The sequence below is a fragment of the Mixophyes fleayi genome, chromosome 2, assembly GCF_038048845.1.
Source record: "Mixophyes fleayi isolate aMixFle1 chromosome 2, aMixFle1.hap1, whole genome shotgun sequence".
Classification (NCBI taxonomy): domain Eukaryota; kingdom Metazoa; phylum Chordata; class Amphibia; order Anura; family Limnodynastidae; genus Mixophyes; species Mixophyes fleayi.
Genome location: NC_134403.1, coordinates 375,866,025 through 375,883,105, shown reverse-complemented (window position 1 = coordinate 375,883,105; position 17,081 = coordinate 375,866,025). Strand labels below are relative to the sequence as shown.

Genomic DNA, 17,081 nt, shown 5'->3' with positions numbered 1-17,081 from the left:
TATGTCTTACTACATGCTAGTGTACCAGCCCGGCTTATGTGTTACTACATGCTAGTGTACCAGCCCGGGTTATGTTTTACTACATGCTAGTGTACCAGCCCGGCTTATGTCTTACTACATGCTAGTGTACCAGCCCGGCTTATGTGTTACTACATGCTAGTGTACCAGCCCGGCTTATGTCTTACTACATGCTAGTGTACCAGCCCGGCTTATGTCTTACTACATGCTAGTGCACCAGCCCGGCTTATGTCTTACTACATGCTAGTGTACCAGCCCGGCTTATGTCTTACTACATGCTAGTGTACCAGCCCGGCTTATGTCTTACTACATGCTAGTGTACCAGCCCGGCTTATGTCTTACTACATGCTAGTGTACCAGCCCGGCTTATGTGTTACTACATGCTAGTGTACCAGCCCGGCTTATGTCTTACTACATGCTAGTGTACCAGCCCGGCTTATGTCTTACTACATGCTAGTGTACCAGCCCGGCTTATGTGTTACTACATGCTAGTGCACCAGCCCGGCTTATGTGTTACTACATGCTAGTGTACCAGCCCGGCTTATGTGTTACTACATGCTAGTGTACCAGCCCGGCTTATGTCTTACTACATGCTAGTGTACCAGCCCGGCTTATGTCTTACTACATGCTAGTGTACCAGCCCGGCTTATGTCTTACTACATGCTAGTGTACCAGCCTGGCTTATGTCTTACTACATGCTAGTGCACCAGCCCGGGTTATGTGTTACTACATGCTAGTGCACCAGCCCGGGTTATGTGTTACTACATGCTAGTGCACCAGCCCGGGTTATGTCTTACTACATGCTAGTATACCAGCCTGGCTTATGTGTTACTACATGCTAGTGTACCAGCCCGGGTTATGTCTTACTACATGCTAGTGTACCAGCCCGGCTTATGTGTTACTACATGCTAGTGTACCAGCCCGGGTTATGTCTTACTACATGCTAGTGCACCAGCCCGGGTTATGTCTTACTACATGCTAGTGTACCAGCCCGGGTTATGTCTTACTACATGCTAGTGTACCAGCCTGGCTTATGTGTTACTACATGCTAGTGTACCAGCCCGGCTTATGTCTTACTACATGCTAGTGTACCAGCCTGGCTTATGTTTGACTACATGCTAGTGCACCAGCCCGGCTTATGTGTTACTACATGCTAGTGTACCAGCCCGGGTTATGTCTTACTACATGCTAGTGTACCAGCCCGGGTTATGTGTTACTACATTCTAGTGCACCAGCCCGGCTTATGTCTTACTACATGCTAGTGTACCAGCCTGGCTTATGTTTGACTACATGCTAGTGCACCAGCCCGGCTTATGTGTTACTACATGCTAGTGTACCAGCCCGGCTTATGTCTTACTACATGCTAGTGTACCAGCCCGGCTTATGTGTTACTACATTCTAGTGCACCAGCCCGGGTTATGTGTTACTACATTCTAGTGCACCAGCCCGGCTTATGTGTTACTACATGCTAGTGCACCAGCCCGGCTTATGTGTTACTACATGCTAGTGTACCAGCCCGGCTTATGTGTTACTACATTCTAGTGCACCAGCCCGGCTTATGTGTTACTACATTCTAGTGCACCAGCCCGGCTTATGTGTTACTACATGCTAGTGTACCAGCCCGGCTTATGTGTTACTACATTCTAGTGCACCAGCCCGGGTTATGTGTTACTACATTCTAGTGCACCAGCCCGGGTTACATCTGAATATCAGCTACTATTGAATGAACCAATTTATATTCAGTTGTGTTACAACCTTTTGGGGGAATCCATCCTGGATAATTTCATAGCTTGGCCGACATGTTCAGTGTTAATAGATACAAGCAGCGATGCCTCAGGTTATGTCAACCACTGTCAATGTGTAGTTCTGTCCTCTCTGGATAGGCTTCAGCAATCTATTGTGACTCATTGCTAAGAATCCACTAATAATGACCATGGGTTGCAACAGAGCTTATTTTTTACATACATCATAAGATGTTCAAAATGTCTTGACAAGATTTTTGTTATCCCTAAATGCTAATGGAAGGACATGCAACTGCCCTCTATACTTTTGGGGTACCAGACATTGACAAGTGGCAATCCGGGGTTTTTGTGGGGACATCTAAAACAACCCATTTGTCCAAACTATACTGTCTCCCTTTGTCCTAATATTGAGGAAGTCAGACGCATTATGTAGACTATGCAGTGACTGGTCCGATCAATGCACATATCTAAATGCTTCACTGTCCACCTCCCCCAGATCTCTTTTCCTTCAGATTGATGCTTGGGTCCATAGATGTTGCGTCCTGTTTTGGGTTTTCTGCATCGGGGACTTATCTTAAGCACTGCGTTTGGTCTAATACTACATGTTGTTTGTTCTGGTGTGGACGGTTTTCTATCCAATCCCCAGTCCCTTATTTCACAAGACATTCTCTGCAGGCATAGCTTGAATATTAGCAAGTCCTTAACTTGCTCTACATCAATCACATCCGTACTTCAAATTCAATCATAGGTTGTTGTACATTCCATAGGTTGTTGGGGGAGGCGGTGCAGTATCTTGTGGATTAATAACTGGAACTGAAGTCTTAAAGCCATTTGTTGTGCTACTACATGTGTTCCCCCTGTGCCATTCAAGGGGGAGAGATTTATTTTTGGGTTTGAAGTAAACCTTCGGTTCCTGAAATATCATCATATAAGGTTATAGTTAAGGGACTACCAGGGAGCCTGGACGCTTGTGCTCCCACATTGTTTTCATGGGGTTCGGAGCTTTCTGTTGAATGCGCCATAGACAAATGAGGATTGTTCTTTTCAACACTGTCTTCTACTCTACAACCTTCTGCTCCTCTCTCATCTGGCTTCTAATTGAGCTACAGCTGGAGGTGCAGAGGCAACAGGGGATGGACATATTTGGCTACCTGCTGCTAGCACAGAATATAAAGCTTCTTTCTCACGCGGTCTAGCTGGTTCTCCCAGGACATAAGGTGGTGGACGCTTCTTCGCTTGTTTGTTCTCTGTAACCCACAGATTATATGACTTCAGCTCATCTACTTCTTTCTCTTAGATCAGTTTTCAAATTGTCCAACATCTCAATATCAGAGGTAGTAGTTATAGGGAAGGTCACTTTGTCAGAGCTCTGTGGATGCCAATGCTTAAGGTACATAGCAGCAAGTAAACCATGCTACCTGTACATGTGACTAGTGGTTGACCCTTCCGGTAAGTCCAGCTGAGCTTGTCCTTGACCCATTGGTGACAGATATGGAAACACAACGCAATGTTAGTGACAGTATCTTAATCTTCTGCCTGGGTCCTGTAACCGAAGTAATACAGGGAGAACAAGTTACCCTTGTCTTAGCAAGAATCTGTCAGTGCATCCTCTGAAAGGGTCCTAACACAAAGCCGGAAAGTACAAATACAAATGTCTGAACACAAACAAAGCTACAAAGCACCAGGAGATTGACAGTGACAAAGAAACAGCCTCTTAATTGTTAACTAATCAATACATAAGAAAAACATAAGTATCAAAACCATGAGACTCACCAAACAACACAGAATGTTTATCAGACCACGATCAGGGAGTTCAAATTCCATGTAGACTGTTCCCAATAAGATCACACCAGTAGAGAACACGCTCTTACTCGGATGGTCGCCTGCAGTGCTCTCACCTGTAGTAGATCTTTCTGTGCTCTCTTTCTTTATATCATTAGATGTGTTTGATAACCGGGCAGAAACACCAGCTGACGTAACCGTCTTACCAAAGAAGGAGTCTCAGAAGTTTTGGTGCAGAAAAAAAATCTAATTTATTTATTCGCGTGTACACTGTCCACCGAGTCTTATCAAATCAGAAGACAAGGATTATACATTTTATAGCAGCAATCTTGGGACCCTTTAATAAGAGGCCCTAATCTCTGATAAATGAAGATATTTATTATCTTATAACTGTTTCTATATAACCACTGGTACTAGTCAGAGTGTAATATATAAGCACATCCTGGAAGCAAGAAGAACATTTTGGTTGTGAGCATCTTCATTTCTTATAATACCATTTTCATACAAATGACAGATCTATGTACAACATGGCTGCTATACTTCTTGCTGTATCCAGATTGTTAATCAACTTCCACATATAAATTTTTACTAGGTCCCAGTATAATGGTCAGTGGTTCCTATGTTGCTACTCAAGAGATCACAATAGTGTTAATTACCCATTGTCTGACAGTGTAGGTGGTTGGGTGGAAGGGGCCCCCTCCCAAAGATCCCCCACCACCTGCCAATTATTATGGACAGAGAGATGCAGACATGTTACTAGTTGGATATTTTATATTGTGTCAACTCACATGAAAGACGTTACTTACATCATATGATTATTCTTGCAGTGAAGGACATTGAGCTGGATATGTTGTGCCAGCACGTTGTACCTGATGTCCAGGTACCTTCTCCGGCTGATGTGGGACACGTGGCTCCTCCAGGTGAGATTATCTGGTATTTATCTGGTAATGTTTCCCTCTTCTCCCCGGTCACATTCTGTCCGTGTGGCGTCTCTGTCCTTATTTTCACTTGTTTCTCCCCTAATAGACAATACAGGGATTTGTCCTCTTTCATTGAACAATGTGTCCATTGTGTCTATAAAATGAAACCTCTGATGAATGGCGTCACCTTCATCCCTTTCCCTGGATCCATCTCTTGGGCTCTCTCTCCAGTCTAAGCTGAGAGGATCATTGTGTTATTAGTTTGTTATCATCGTTATTTATATAGCGCCACTAATTCCGCAGCGCTGTACAGAGAACTCACTCACATCAGTCCCTTCCTCATTGGAGTTTACAGCCTCAGTTTGTTGTTGCCGACATTGTCTCACAAAAATGATTTTGTTACTTGCCCCATGCCTATCAGTCTAAGTGGTTGGGAAATGCACCAGTGTGCTGACCAGTCTGAGACCGGTTTTCGCTTTAGTGGAGGATCCCACGCTTGTGGTCTCCCTGCTATAGTGGGGGATCCCACGCTTGTGGTCTCCCTGCTCTAGTGGGGGATCCCACGCTTGTGGTCTCCCTGCTATAGTGGAGGATCCCACGCTTGTGGTCTCCCTGCTATAGTGGAGGATCCCACGCTTGTGGTCTCCCTGCTCTAGTGGGGGATCCCACGCTTGTGGTCTCCCTGCTATAGTGGGGGATCCCACGCTTGTGGTCTCCCTGCTCTAGTGGGGGATCCCACGCTTGTGGTCTCCCTGCTCTAGTGGAGGATCCCACGCTTGTGGTCTCCCTGCTATAGTGGGGGATCCCACGCTTGTGGTCTCCCTGCTCTAGTGGGGGATCCCACGCTTGTGGTCTCCCTGCTATAGTGGAGGATCCCACGCTTGTGGTCTCCCTGCTCTAGTGGGGGATCCCACGCTTGTGGTCTCCCTGCTATAGTGGAGGATCCCACGCTTGTGGTCTCCCTGCTATAGTGGGGGATCCCACGCTTGTGGTCTCCCTGCTCTAGTGGGGGATCCCACGCTTGTGGTCTCCCTGCTCTAGTGGGGGATCCCACGCTTGTGGTCTCCCTGCTATAGTGGAGGATCCCACGCTTGTGGTCTCCCTACTCTAGTGGGGGATCCCACGCTTGTGGTCTCCCTGCTATAGTGGAGGATCCCACGCTTGTGGTCTCCCTGCTATAGTGGAGGATCCCACGCTTGTGGTCTCCCTGCTATAGTGGGGGATCCCACGCTTGTGGTCTCCCTGCTCTAGTGGGGGATCCCATGCTTGTGGTCTCCCTGCTATAATGGTGGATCTCATGCTTGTGGTCTCCCTGCTATAGTGGGGGATCCCACGCTTGTGGTCTCCCTGCTATAGTGGAGGATCCCACGCTTGTGGTCTCCCTGCTATAGTGGTGGATCCCACACTTGTGGTCTCCCTGCTATAGTGGTGGATCTCATGCTTGTGGTCTCCCTGCTATAGTAGGGGATCCCACGCTTGTGGTCTCCCTGCTATAGTGGTGGATCTCATGCTTGTGGTCTCCCTGCTCTAGTGGGGGATCCCATGCTTGTGGTCTCCCTGCTATAGTGGTGGATCTCATGCTTGTGGTCTCCCTGCTATAGTGGGGGATCTCATGCTTGTGGTCTCCCTGCTATAGTGGGGGATCCCATGCTTGTGGTCTCCCTGCTGTAGTGGAAACCAGCCCAAATTCTCTGGCATTGGGGTTAGTTAAGGTATGGGGTGAGGGGCCTGGGGTGCTGCCCATTTTATGATTTGTTATATATTTACTAATGGCACTGTCCATGGGGGATGGGGAAGGAAAAGCTGAACTCAAAGATGGTATCACTGGTTCTTCACATCTCTGTAAGATGACTTCTTCTACTGCTACACTCAATGTGCATAAATCCTCCCCTATATCTATAACTGCGCTATGAGCCAGTGGCTCTAGGTGCATATCTGGCCTATACGGACATATAAGGAACTATTTTCATGTCTCCACCAACAACTACTTAAATGAGAATAAAATCAGTAATTTTCCAATCTTGCATAGAAATGCTGGAGGGACAGATAGAAGCAGACGTGTTGGACGGGTGGAGGAGCCGGGTTATTTGATATTCTGACATTTCACTGCCATGATTGTCTGTATTTATGTCATATGATTGTCTTTATTTCTATCATATGATTGTTTTTATTTATATCATATGATTATCTTTGCAGTGGTGAAGGACGCTGAGACCGATGCATTGTGCCAGAACAATGTAACTTCTCAGGGTGATGTGGAGCACAAGGATTCTCCAGCCGATGTAGAGATCTCCGGTGAGTTTATCATATATTTATCTGGGAAGGTTCCTCTCCTCTCCCCAGTCACATTCTGTCCAAGCAGAGTCTCTGTCCTTATTCTCACGTGTTTCTCACCTAATAGACAATACAGTTATTTGGTAACTTTGTCTAATTTCTGATGAATGGTGTCACCTTCATTACTTCCTCTGGATCCATCTCTTGGGTTCTATCTCCAGTCTAAGCTGAGAGGATCGTGGTGTTATCAGTTTGTAATTTAATGTTTCATCCCTTCAGATGTGGAAAATTGCACCTCAAACTCAGAGCTCCCGAAAAATGAGACCCCGCAGGACCCCGAAGATCAGCCCAGTGATGCTTCCAGTATCTTCTACACACCTGCTCCAGAAGACACTGACACCCCATGTTAGATCTGACAGGATGACTCCGAAATACAGGATAGATACCACCCTGCAGTCGTTGAGCTGTTCATAGTTGTTTGATAAGATTCTTGTGTTATCTGTTTGGGCTTCTTCCCGGTTCTTTTGCAGATTCTTTAATGTTACTGTGTAGTTATGTTCCTGCTTTTCTACAGATAATACAGCAGATTCATACACTGGCTCCCAAAATTCTCCAGAATCCTATTCAGATAACTCATCCTGACCTATAAAGCCCTGAGCAACATCATCCTTTCATATAGCTTGAACCTCACCTCAAAATACTATTCCTCACACCCATTAGACCTGCCTCTGACCTGTACCACATCTCTGATAACCACTCTCACCTACAAGACTTCTCCCGTGCTGCTGCCCAGTATTGTATTCCCTACCACACCTGATCAGATTCTCCCCAAGCCTTCAAAGATTTAAACACTCTCAGATAACCGACCTCTTTACTTGAGCCTACTTACTGCTGCCTGTTCTGCTCTCACCGTTACACTCACAACTGTCTTAATCTTCACTCTGAACCACACTCACTTCTCCTGCCCATTCCACTGTGCGTTGGGGAATTTAGACTGTAAGCCCCAATGGGGACAGATGTGAATGAGTTCTCTGTACAGCTCTGCGGAATTAGTGGCGCTATATAAATAAATGATGATGATGATGATTGTAAGATCTTTCATGAACAATACCCTCATTTGCTGTTGATTTCAGGTCTACATATATTATTATATTATTATGTCTACCATGTAAGTCACTGTATGCTCAGTCTTCCTCACCTTCTACCTTAACAGTCAATGGCAATAATTATATCAAGAATTAGGACTATGGACAAGACTAACGTTAGGATTATTACTATGACCTACTCTAAGGTTAGGTTTATAATTATAATAAGGGCTGGGGTTAGGGTTCTAAATGACACTGGGACCAAATTTAGGATTATAATAATCATGGGCAAAATTTTGGAATGCTATTATGACCAGGGTTACTGTTATAATGTTATAATTATGATCAGGATTTGATGGTAGTGCTAGGATGGTAATTATTATTATGATCTGAGGTAACATTAGTTTATAACTGAAGATGGGGATGGGGTGAATACATAGTAGGCTAGTTTTTTTTTGTAATTATTAATATTATTATGGTTGGGGTACTTTAAAGGAGTAGTGGTTGAGGTGAGGATTATACTCAGGGTCTGGTCTGTGATTAGGACTAGAATCCCATCCAGGATATAGTTAAGATTATAATCTTTACAGGGGCTATGGCTGAGTGAATAATATTTGGACTTGCATTCAATTTCTAGTTTTCTATTGTGATTTTCAGACGTATGTGTATATAATCAGAGTTACTTATATCCTTAGCCCTTGGATATGACACAGCTCTGCTGTGCCCTCAGTTTGTTGTTGCCAACATAACCTTACAAAAATGATTTTGTACAAAATATTTCAAATGCCTTTTAGCCATATTTGAAGGACATGTGTTTTTCTCACTATATGTCTATTGTAGTATTTGTTTTACTGTTTTCCTACTTTGTGACCCTTACTGGGATGTTTGTGCTGGTTGCGGTATTGTTTTATGTTGTTTTTCTTGGAGAACTGCGCAATGGGCACCTGTTATGTACTTTTTTTTACTTTAGATTTTCCTATTATTAATAAATACTGATTGATTGATTGATTGATTGACTGGTTCCTTCAATTATTTTACTATTTTAGTGTTTATTACACACAACTTAACAGTACACACAGAAGAGTCCAGGCTGACTTTGCCTGTCCAACTGAGCTTACAATCTACTATTTCATGCCTGCGACACTGGAAGAAGAAGTGACATGTCCAAGGTCCCAAGAAGACGACGCTGACATTCAGCCCACGGTCTCCACAGATGCCGAGCACAAATAAATTATGATGATAACAAAACTCAAACTAGAATTAGGATTAGAATTATGGCCGGGGAGAATGTTAAGATTAGAATTATGATTGAATGTAAGGATAGGATTAGTATTATGAGTGGAGCTAAGGTTAGGATTACAGTGTAATTATGATCAAGGCTATGGTAAGGATTCTAATTATGGCCAAAGATAAGTTTAGTGTTATAATTATAATAGCGCTAGGTTTAGGATTCTTATTGGACATTCAGGCAAAATTCAGAAATTTAATCATGTCTGGAGCAAAATTTAGGACTGTGATTTTGACTATGGTTCAGGATAAAGTTATTATTTTGAACAGGATATGAAGCTAAACCTTCGGTGTGACAGGATGGCTTTATTTTATCACTCTGTCTTCACTGATTGGCACATTTATCCCAGGGTTCTCATTTACCATCAGTAACCCACCCTTAGTCACTGCTCCTACCAGTGTTACTCGGACACCAAACTCTGCAGCAACTGTGCCCCAATTGTTGGAGAATAGTTTTGGCACCACCAGAACCAACACTTAGAACCGATTACTTCTAGATGGGTTCCATACAGGACAGTCGGGGGAAGGATTAGAGTGTTAGCTCTTATCTGCAGGTCATCAGATTACAGCAGATAATAGACGTCGTGCAGGATCTGGTAGAAATCATGGTGTTTATTGCTCATATGTGACCCATTAAGGAACGTTACACATCTCACTGCACCATTACTAGAAATACATTTATACAAGAAGATATTTCTTCCCATCTTTATGGGGGACGGAGGATCCAGCCACATTGGGTCATTATTATTATTATTATTATTATTATTATTATTATATGGGCTAAGGTTAGGTTGGGCATAGCGTCAGGTTTAAAATAGGGATGTGCACCGGCCACTTTTCGTGTTTTGGGTTTTGGGTTCTGGGTTCTGATTACCTTCAGGTTTTGGGTTCTAATGGGTTTTTCCAAAACACCCCCCTCAAAGTTTTGGGTTCTGATTTATTTATTTTTTTTAAAAAAAGCATAAAAACTGCTAAAATCCAGATTTATTTATTTTTTTTACTCCTACACTATTATTAACCTCAATAACATTAATTTCCACTAATTTCCAGTCTATTCTGAACACCTCACAATATTGTTTTTAGGCCAAAAGGTTGCACCGAGGTAGCTGGATGACTAAGCAAAGCGCCACAAGTGGGCGGCACAAACAGGACAGAGCACCGGACAGCACCACTGGACTGAGCAGGACAGAGAGAGGAGGTGTTTGTTTTAGCTCTGACTTCCAGAAGCCTGCAGGGTAGAGTTTTTTTGCCTAGCCCAGCCTTGATGGAGCCTCCTGGGGCAGCATTCCAGGAGAGTCCCCTGCCTACCGGGCCTGGCCCGGGCCTAGGCCCAGCTTCATCCAGGATCCATGTTAATCAGCTTCCCAGGTTAAGTGATGCTACTGCTAATGAAAATGCAGGAAAGGCCCCGGCTTCAACATCTCCGGGTGAAAAAACAGACCGTGATCAGGATAAAGCTGAATTTAAAGCTCCTGGCTCGGTGCAGCCTGTGGAAGGAAAAAAACCTGCAGCAAAGCCAGTGATGGAGGGACCTGGGGAAGGAGAGGAGGAGAGCCCCCAGGCTCTTGGGCCTACTATGTCCTGCATGAGCAGCAATGTCTCCTATCGGCCAGTTACCAGTTTGGCGGTGGACCTGAACCCCGTAGTAGTGTGTGTCCCTTCTGGGTCTATGAATATACCCTCCTTGGATGAAGTCCCTGGGCCTTCTAAAACTACTGGGCCGGTGTCACCCTGTATGATGTCCAATATAGGGGGTCACGAGAAGGAGGATTTTGTCCAGGCCCCAGTGAAGAAACTGGGGGCCAAGGTAAGGCTGCCTGTGAAGTTTAACAGGCAGCCTCATGTGGTTATTGGAACCCTGCAGCCTGTGCTACCACAACAGGTTGTGAGTGAGGATCCCTGTATAATGATTAATACGGGAGCAGAGGGGCCTCAGGAGAACCAAGCATCGGCCGTAGTGAAGGAACTAGGGGCTGTATCGGGTGCTGAAGTTCGAACGGAGAAGGTTCCCAGAGTTGCAGTGGATCCTGCGTCAGTCTGCCTCCCGGATACGGAGGAGAGCGAGGAGGAGGACCTAGAGATTGGGTCGAAGATAGGGGCACTGGAACTTGAGATCACGGCCCTAGACAAAAAAATAAATAGGAAAAGGAAAAAGAGAAACCAGGCCTACAGCCGTCACCGGGTAATTATCTCAGCCGAGATTGAGGAGCTAGATGCTGTCCTAAAAGAGAAGCAGGAATTGCTAACGAGGTTAAAAACAATCGTGCAAATAACGAACCTGGTGTCTTCGGAGCCGCTGCCTCCCAATATGGCGGGCGAATCGGAGGAAGAGGTCGTGGTCGGTTGCTTATACGATTCAATCCGGGTGCTGGAGGGCGAGCGGTCAGTGATGGGCCAGGCGGAAGCTGAAGGTGTTCCCGGTGGGTGCGAGGTACAGGCTGCAGTCGTGGTGGCTAGCCTATGCGCCCAGTCGTCTGCGGCATTTCCGGTGGACACCGGAAGTGGAGCGTCGGCCCGGAGACCGGTAAGCCTGGAAGAATCCTCTAAGTCGAATTATGTTAAAATTAATATTGTGAATGAAAGACTTAATGTTGGCAATATTATGGATGATACTGGGGCTGAGCCTGAGGGTACCAGTGTGTTAGCCCACAGGGCAGGAGCTGTGCCGTCCTCTGTGGTGCAGTCTCTCTGCCGGGCGGACCCGGCGGTCCCGGCCAGCACACCCGCTGTTCACGGCCCAATGCTTAAAATGTCTGATATAATTTCTGATGATATGTCTATAGGGGCAGGCCTTTCAATGAAATCTGTGCCGGTGAATGAAGGTGTCACTGCTGGAGCTCTCGGTGTGCTAGTAGGTGATAGGTCCGAGAAGGCTGCTAATACATGTGTGGTCCCGGACCTTGCAGCCCCAGGGAGCTTGTTGAGTGGTACTTCCTCAGGAGGCATTGCAGATGTTACAGATGTAGTTATTGATAAAGGTATAGTTAATAGTACTAATAATGACAGTAACAGTATTTCAGATATCATTGATGGTAATGTGGATATGGTTGATACCATGTATGGGGTGGAAGAGAAACCTACAAGTACGCTGTCAGTAAAACATACATGTGGGTCAGGTAATATACAACGTAAGAAGGTGGGAGATAATCCAGATATAATAGTGCCTAGTCCGGTTCAAAATAGGATCATTGAAACTATTTATGGGCCTTTGGCTGTGTCAGACAGGGCTAGGAGGGCGGCTGTTCTGATAGAAGACACAGCCAAAAGTATGCCTAATATGTTGGCTGATGGTGGGGTGGTGTTGGATAGACCTGCAGCCCAAACGGTAGCTTCTGAAGTGGCAGGCCCCTCGTCACGACAAAACCCTGGTGGGAATATTTTTGTACAGAAGGCTGTCACTGTCCAGCACCCGGTGGTAGGACTTGGTCCCCTCCCGGGGGTCGTATCATATGCGGGTATAGTATCCGGTTCAGGTTCAGGGTCTAGTGTAAATATTCAGAGTATGGGCCCTGGCCCAGTGGGGGCACAACCTTTTAAACGCCGTAACGTAGTTCAGTTGAAATTCATGGGTAAGGACCCCCCAAGTAGATCAGATTTTTTGCGGGTTTTTCTGGACTCATTTAGTTTCGTTCCAGCTGATCTCTTTGCCTGCATCCACCCGGTTAGCACTGCAGAATATGATGTGAGTTTCGTATCCTACCAGGGTCTGCAGACTTTTTGGAACAGGTGGGGTGGATGCAGGGAGAGAGATCCGTGGATCAACTACAGGGCGATCCCCATAACGCGCCAGGAGCGTGTAAAGATAACCATCTTAGTAAGAAACGAGTCCATCCCGGCGGCAGACCTAGGGTTTTGGGTTAGGAGGTTTGCTAAAATGATATCCCCATTGGTAAAGGTTCCCGATCCAAGCCATGGGGTCTGGGGTGGCGGTTGGTCCACCATGGTAGACCTGAAGTGCACGGAGGCTGGCCTGGTGCATTTACCATCGGCAGCTTTTATTGGTAGGGACAGGATTCAATGTTTCTACCCAGGCCAGCCGAGGATGTGCCACAGGTGTGGGGACTTCCGCCACCTCAGCGCCAATTGCCCTCAACAAAAATGTGGTCACTGTGGTGACATTGGTCACGAATCCCGCACATGTAATCAGATCAGGTGTAATCTATGCGGGGTAATAGGACACCCGTTCAGTAAATGTCCCCATGCGGCCCACAATACTGTAATCACGGATGAGGAGATTGTAAGGGTGGCTGAAAGTATGGAAAGGGTCGAGTCTATGGTGGGATTGGTGGACCCCATTAGTTGTCCAGCCCCTCCGCTTCCTGCCCCTCCGCTTCCTTCCCCCCCCTGTTGCCAAGCCATCGGTGACACCGTCATCATCACTAGCAAAGGTCCCGGCAAGCCAATGGACTAAACAAAGGGGCAAGGGTAAAAAGAAGAGAACTGAAGGGGAGGGGATAGTTTTGTCAAACAAGTTTCAGTTTTTGTCCAGCGAAGAGGAGAGCATGGAGGAGGGAGATATCGTGAGGGATGAGGGGGGTAACTTGTTTCAAAGAGCTAAGACAGGCAGGAAGCAGAGAAAAACCCGAGATCTACCATTGGGGGAAGTGGCAAAGATTGTAAGGAAGGCTAGTAATAAGGAGGATGCTAGATCGTTCTTGAAGGATAAGGTGGCATCCCCATCTGGCCCCCCTTCTGTGGAAGACCTTGTCCCCCCACCGACACAGGATTCCCCCTCAGCCCATCCCATAGAGGTTAGCCCCTTGGACAAAGCCCCGGAGTCTGTAGTAAAGAGGGACTCAATTTTGGGTAAGGACCTGGCCTGTACTTCTCACAAGCAGGATCCCCCCTTGCGTCCTTTTCCTGTAAGTCCCGATCCCCCTGAGATTTCCTTCTGTGGCCCCCCTGATCTTCCCTCAGGTCCGGCAGGGTCATTGGGAGCTGAGCCCTTGGGTTTGGGAGTCTATAGTGGGTCGGTAGGTAAGGTGTCTGGGTCAGTTGGAGTCCCCCCCTTAGGGGAAGAGGTTATCCTCAGGGGGGAGGAGTCTCTGCCAGCAGGCCTAAGCTACAAAAGATTTGGTTCCTCGGATGAGGACTCAAAAAGGAAAATAAAAAAGAAGTGAGTTGTTACTACTGTCTATAGCTCTGAAGGATGGCTTCCCGGCCCATTAGATTTGCCACTATTAATGTGGCGTCTATACTTTCCAAACGAGCTCGTTTTATGGCCTTTGATTTTTTCAGCACGGTTGAGGCTGATTTTTTATTTTTGCAAGAGACCAGATTGGGTCAGCTGGCTGACTTACATAAAGCAAAAAATGAGTGGAGGCGTGGGCCCTCCTACTGGTCTCTTGCGGCCGAGCCGTATGGTGGGGTGGCGGTGCTTTTTACCGGCATGATAACCATCCAGCGAGTCATTGAGCTTGAGGTAGGTAGGTGCATGGTCTTAGATGTCAATCTGAGGGGGCACGACCTGAGGTTAATTAATATTTACGGTCCCCAAACAAAATGGGGAAGGAAGTGCCTCTTCATGGAGATAAAGCCATATCTTTTTACAGCCCGGCAGATAGTCTTTGGTGGTGATTTTAACACCGTCATTAGGACAAAGGATAGGGGAGGTTCAAGGACTTCTCTGGGCTGCGATTCCCTTTTTCTAGTAAGTATGGTTAGGCAGGCTGGTCTGGTGGATGCACACATTCGTCATTTTCCAGACCACACGGGTTTCACTTTTTATAGAGGTAGTTGTAGGTCTAGGATAGATAGGTTTTTTGTTAAGGAGAGCTCGAAAACCTTGGCTCCGGAGCTGAGGCCAGTAGAGTTCTCCGATCACGTTTACCTATCTATGTCCTTGAATGCTTCGGAGACCCTTCGGAAGGGTAGGGGTCTTTGGCGCCTGAACTCTAAGCTCCTAGAGGAGGAGTTGATAAGACAGTCTTTTAGGGACTTCTTTGAATCCCAGGAATCACTTTTGGAGGCAGGTTGGAGTAGGTCTGAATGGTGGGAGATGCTGAAGAAAAGGACCCGGAGCTTTTTTCGGGGCCTTGTAGCCAGAAATAACTTGTTAAAAGAGAGCACCTACATGGCACTGAGGAAAAAACTTGGGTTCTTGATCTCTGGCCAGGGGGATAGTGGGGAGATCCCCCGGGTGAAGGCTCAGATGAGAGAGATACAGTATGACCGGTATGCATCCTTGCTTCTGGAGAGGGATTATGGGAGGTACCATTCGCCCGATCCTTTCCAGAGCTGTAGGAACTCGGTAGATGCTAAGGAGGTGAGGGGCTTGCGCGATGCTGAGGGTGTCCTTAGGGAGGAGAAGGAGGGCATTCTTGGTGCTGTGCGGTCCTTCTATTCCGATCTCTTATCGGAGAAGTCACTTGACAAAGAGAGGATGGACCAGTTTTTGAGGGAAACTCCTGGCCTTGGTGATTTTAGCGGCCTGCTTGAGTCCTTGGGCGATGAAATAACGGTGGACGAGGTCAGGATGGCGATAGATGGTTTATCTGTCAAGAAAGCTCCAGGCCCAGATGGTCTTACATCTGAGTTCTTTAAAATCTTTGGGGACATCCTGGCTCCGCGTCTCGTGGAGGTTTTTAATGAGAGCCTGGGCAGAGGTTTATTGCCTCCCTCCATGAGGGTCTCTGCCCTTATCTTACTGTCCAAGGGGAAAGATCAGTCATGTATTGAGAACTGGCGCCCCATCGCTCTTCTCAATACTGACAGGAAGATTCTGGCGAAGGTGCTTTTTAATAGAGTGATGCAGGTTTCCGGCCAGTTGCTCTCTCCTTCTCAGCACTGCACTGTGAAGGGCCGAAGCACTTTCAGTGCTGTCCTGACGGTGCGGGAGGCCTTTGAGCGGTGCCGTGCGGAGAAGTGGGGGAAGTACCTTTTAGCCTTAGATCAGTCGAAGGCTTTTGATAGGGTAAATCATGAGTACCTTTGGGCTCTACTTCTGTGGTATGGTCTTCCAGTGCGGGTGGTGAATTGGCTCCGTACCATTTATAGACAAGCCGAGAGCTTCCCTCTTGTGAATGGTTGGGTGGGTCAGTCTTTTGAGGTCAGCTCTGGAGTAAGACAAGGTTGTCCCCTGAGCCCCCTCCTGTATGTGTTTGCCATAGATCCCTTCGTCAGAAGGGTTGGTGGTAGCTCGTTGGGAGGTGTGCTGTTGGGTCCGGAGTGCCCCTTGAAGGTAGTGGCCTACGCTGATGATGTTACTGTTGTCTTGTCGAGTTCCGCGGAAGCTGAGGAGGTAACGACTCTGGTCCGTGGGTATTCTGAGGCCAGTGGCTCATTAGTAAACCAGGAAAAGAGTAAAGTTTTCTGGATGGGGGAGGAGGGTTGTGAATTCAACCTTCCAGACAGTCTTCCCCGGGCGAGTGAGAAGATCAAAATTTTAGGGATTCATTTTGGCCCTGGTGATTATGCCAAGCAAAATTGGGAGTTAAGGCTGGAGGAAGCTTCCCGGAAGGTAGTGAGCTGGAAGAGGTGGAAACACTCTCTCCGGGAAAGGGTGGACCTGATCAAGACCTTCCTGATCCCGGTATTCCTGTACATCAGCTATGTGTGCCTTTTGCCGGAGTCTTTATGGTCTAGGGTTTATGCAGTTTTCTTCCAGTTACTCTGGGGGAATAGGCTGAATCTGGTCAAGCGGGCCGTGACCTACCGACTGAGGAAGGATGGGGGCCTGGGTATGATTAACCCTGTGCTGTTCTTTATGTCAACCTTTCTGAAGTTGCACCTTAGTAGTCTCCTAGTTGAGACCCCTCCTCAGTGGGTGGGAGGCTTCAGGGTATGGGTGGATCCCTTCCTCAGTGCATGGTATGGGGGAGGCACCGTTAAGAGTTTCCGGGTCCGGCATGGGTATCTCCCGACCTACGTTTCCTTGGGATTGAAGGTGACAAGGCGTTGGGGCTTAGGGGCGGGGGAAGTTGGGAGCTCTTCTAGAAGGGAGTTGGAGAAGAGAGTCCTGCACTCCCACTTTT

The 17,081-nt window shown here is 46.9% G+C and overlaps 1 protein-coding gene across 2 annotated transcripts in view; it reads left to right on the top strand.

The window, feature by feature from the left end:
• LOC142139686 (uncharacterized) overlaps positions 1–8,826 on the top strand; it is a 48,454-nt gene extending 39,628 nt beyond the window's left edge. For both annotated transcript variants that reach the window (XM_075197512.1, XM_075197511.1), the window contains 3 exons: positions 4,370–4,462; positions 6,659–6,757; positions 7,016–8,826. In XM_075197512.1, the coding sequence (XP_075053613.1) occupies positions 4,370–4,462; positions 6,659–6,757; positions 7,016–7,146 (323 nt within the window). In that variant the 3' untranslated portion in view covers positions 7,147–8,826. The remainder of the gene's footprint in view (positions 1–4,369; positions 4,463–6,658; positions 6,758–7,015) is intronic.
• The last annotated feature ends 8,255 nt before the right edge of the window (positions 8,827–17,081 follow it).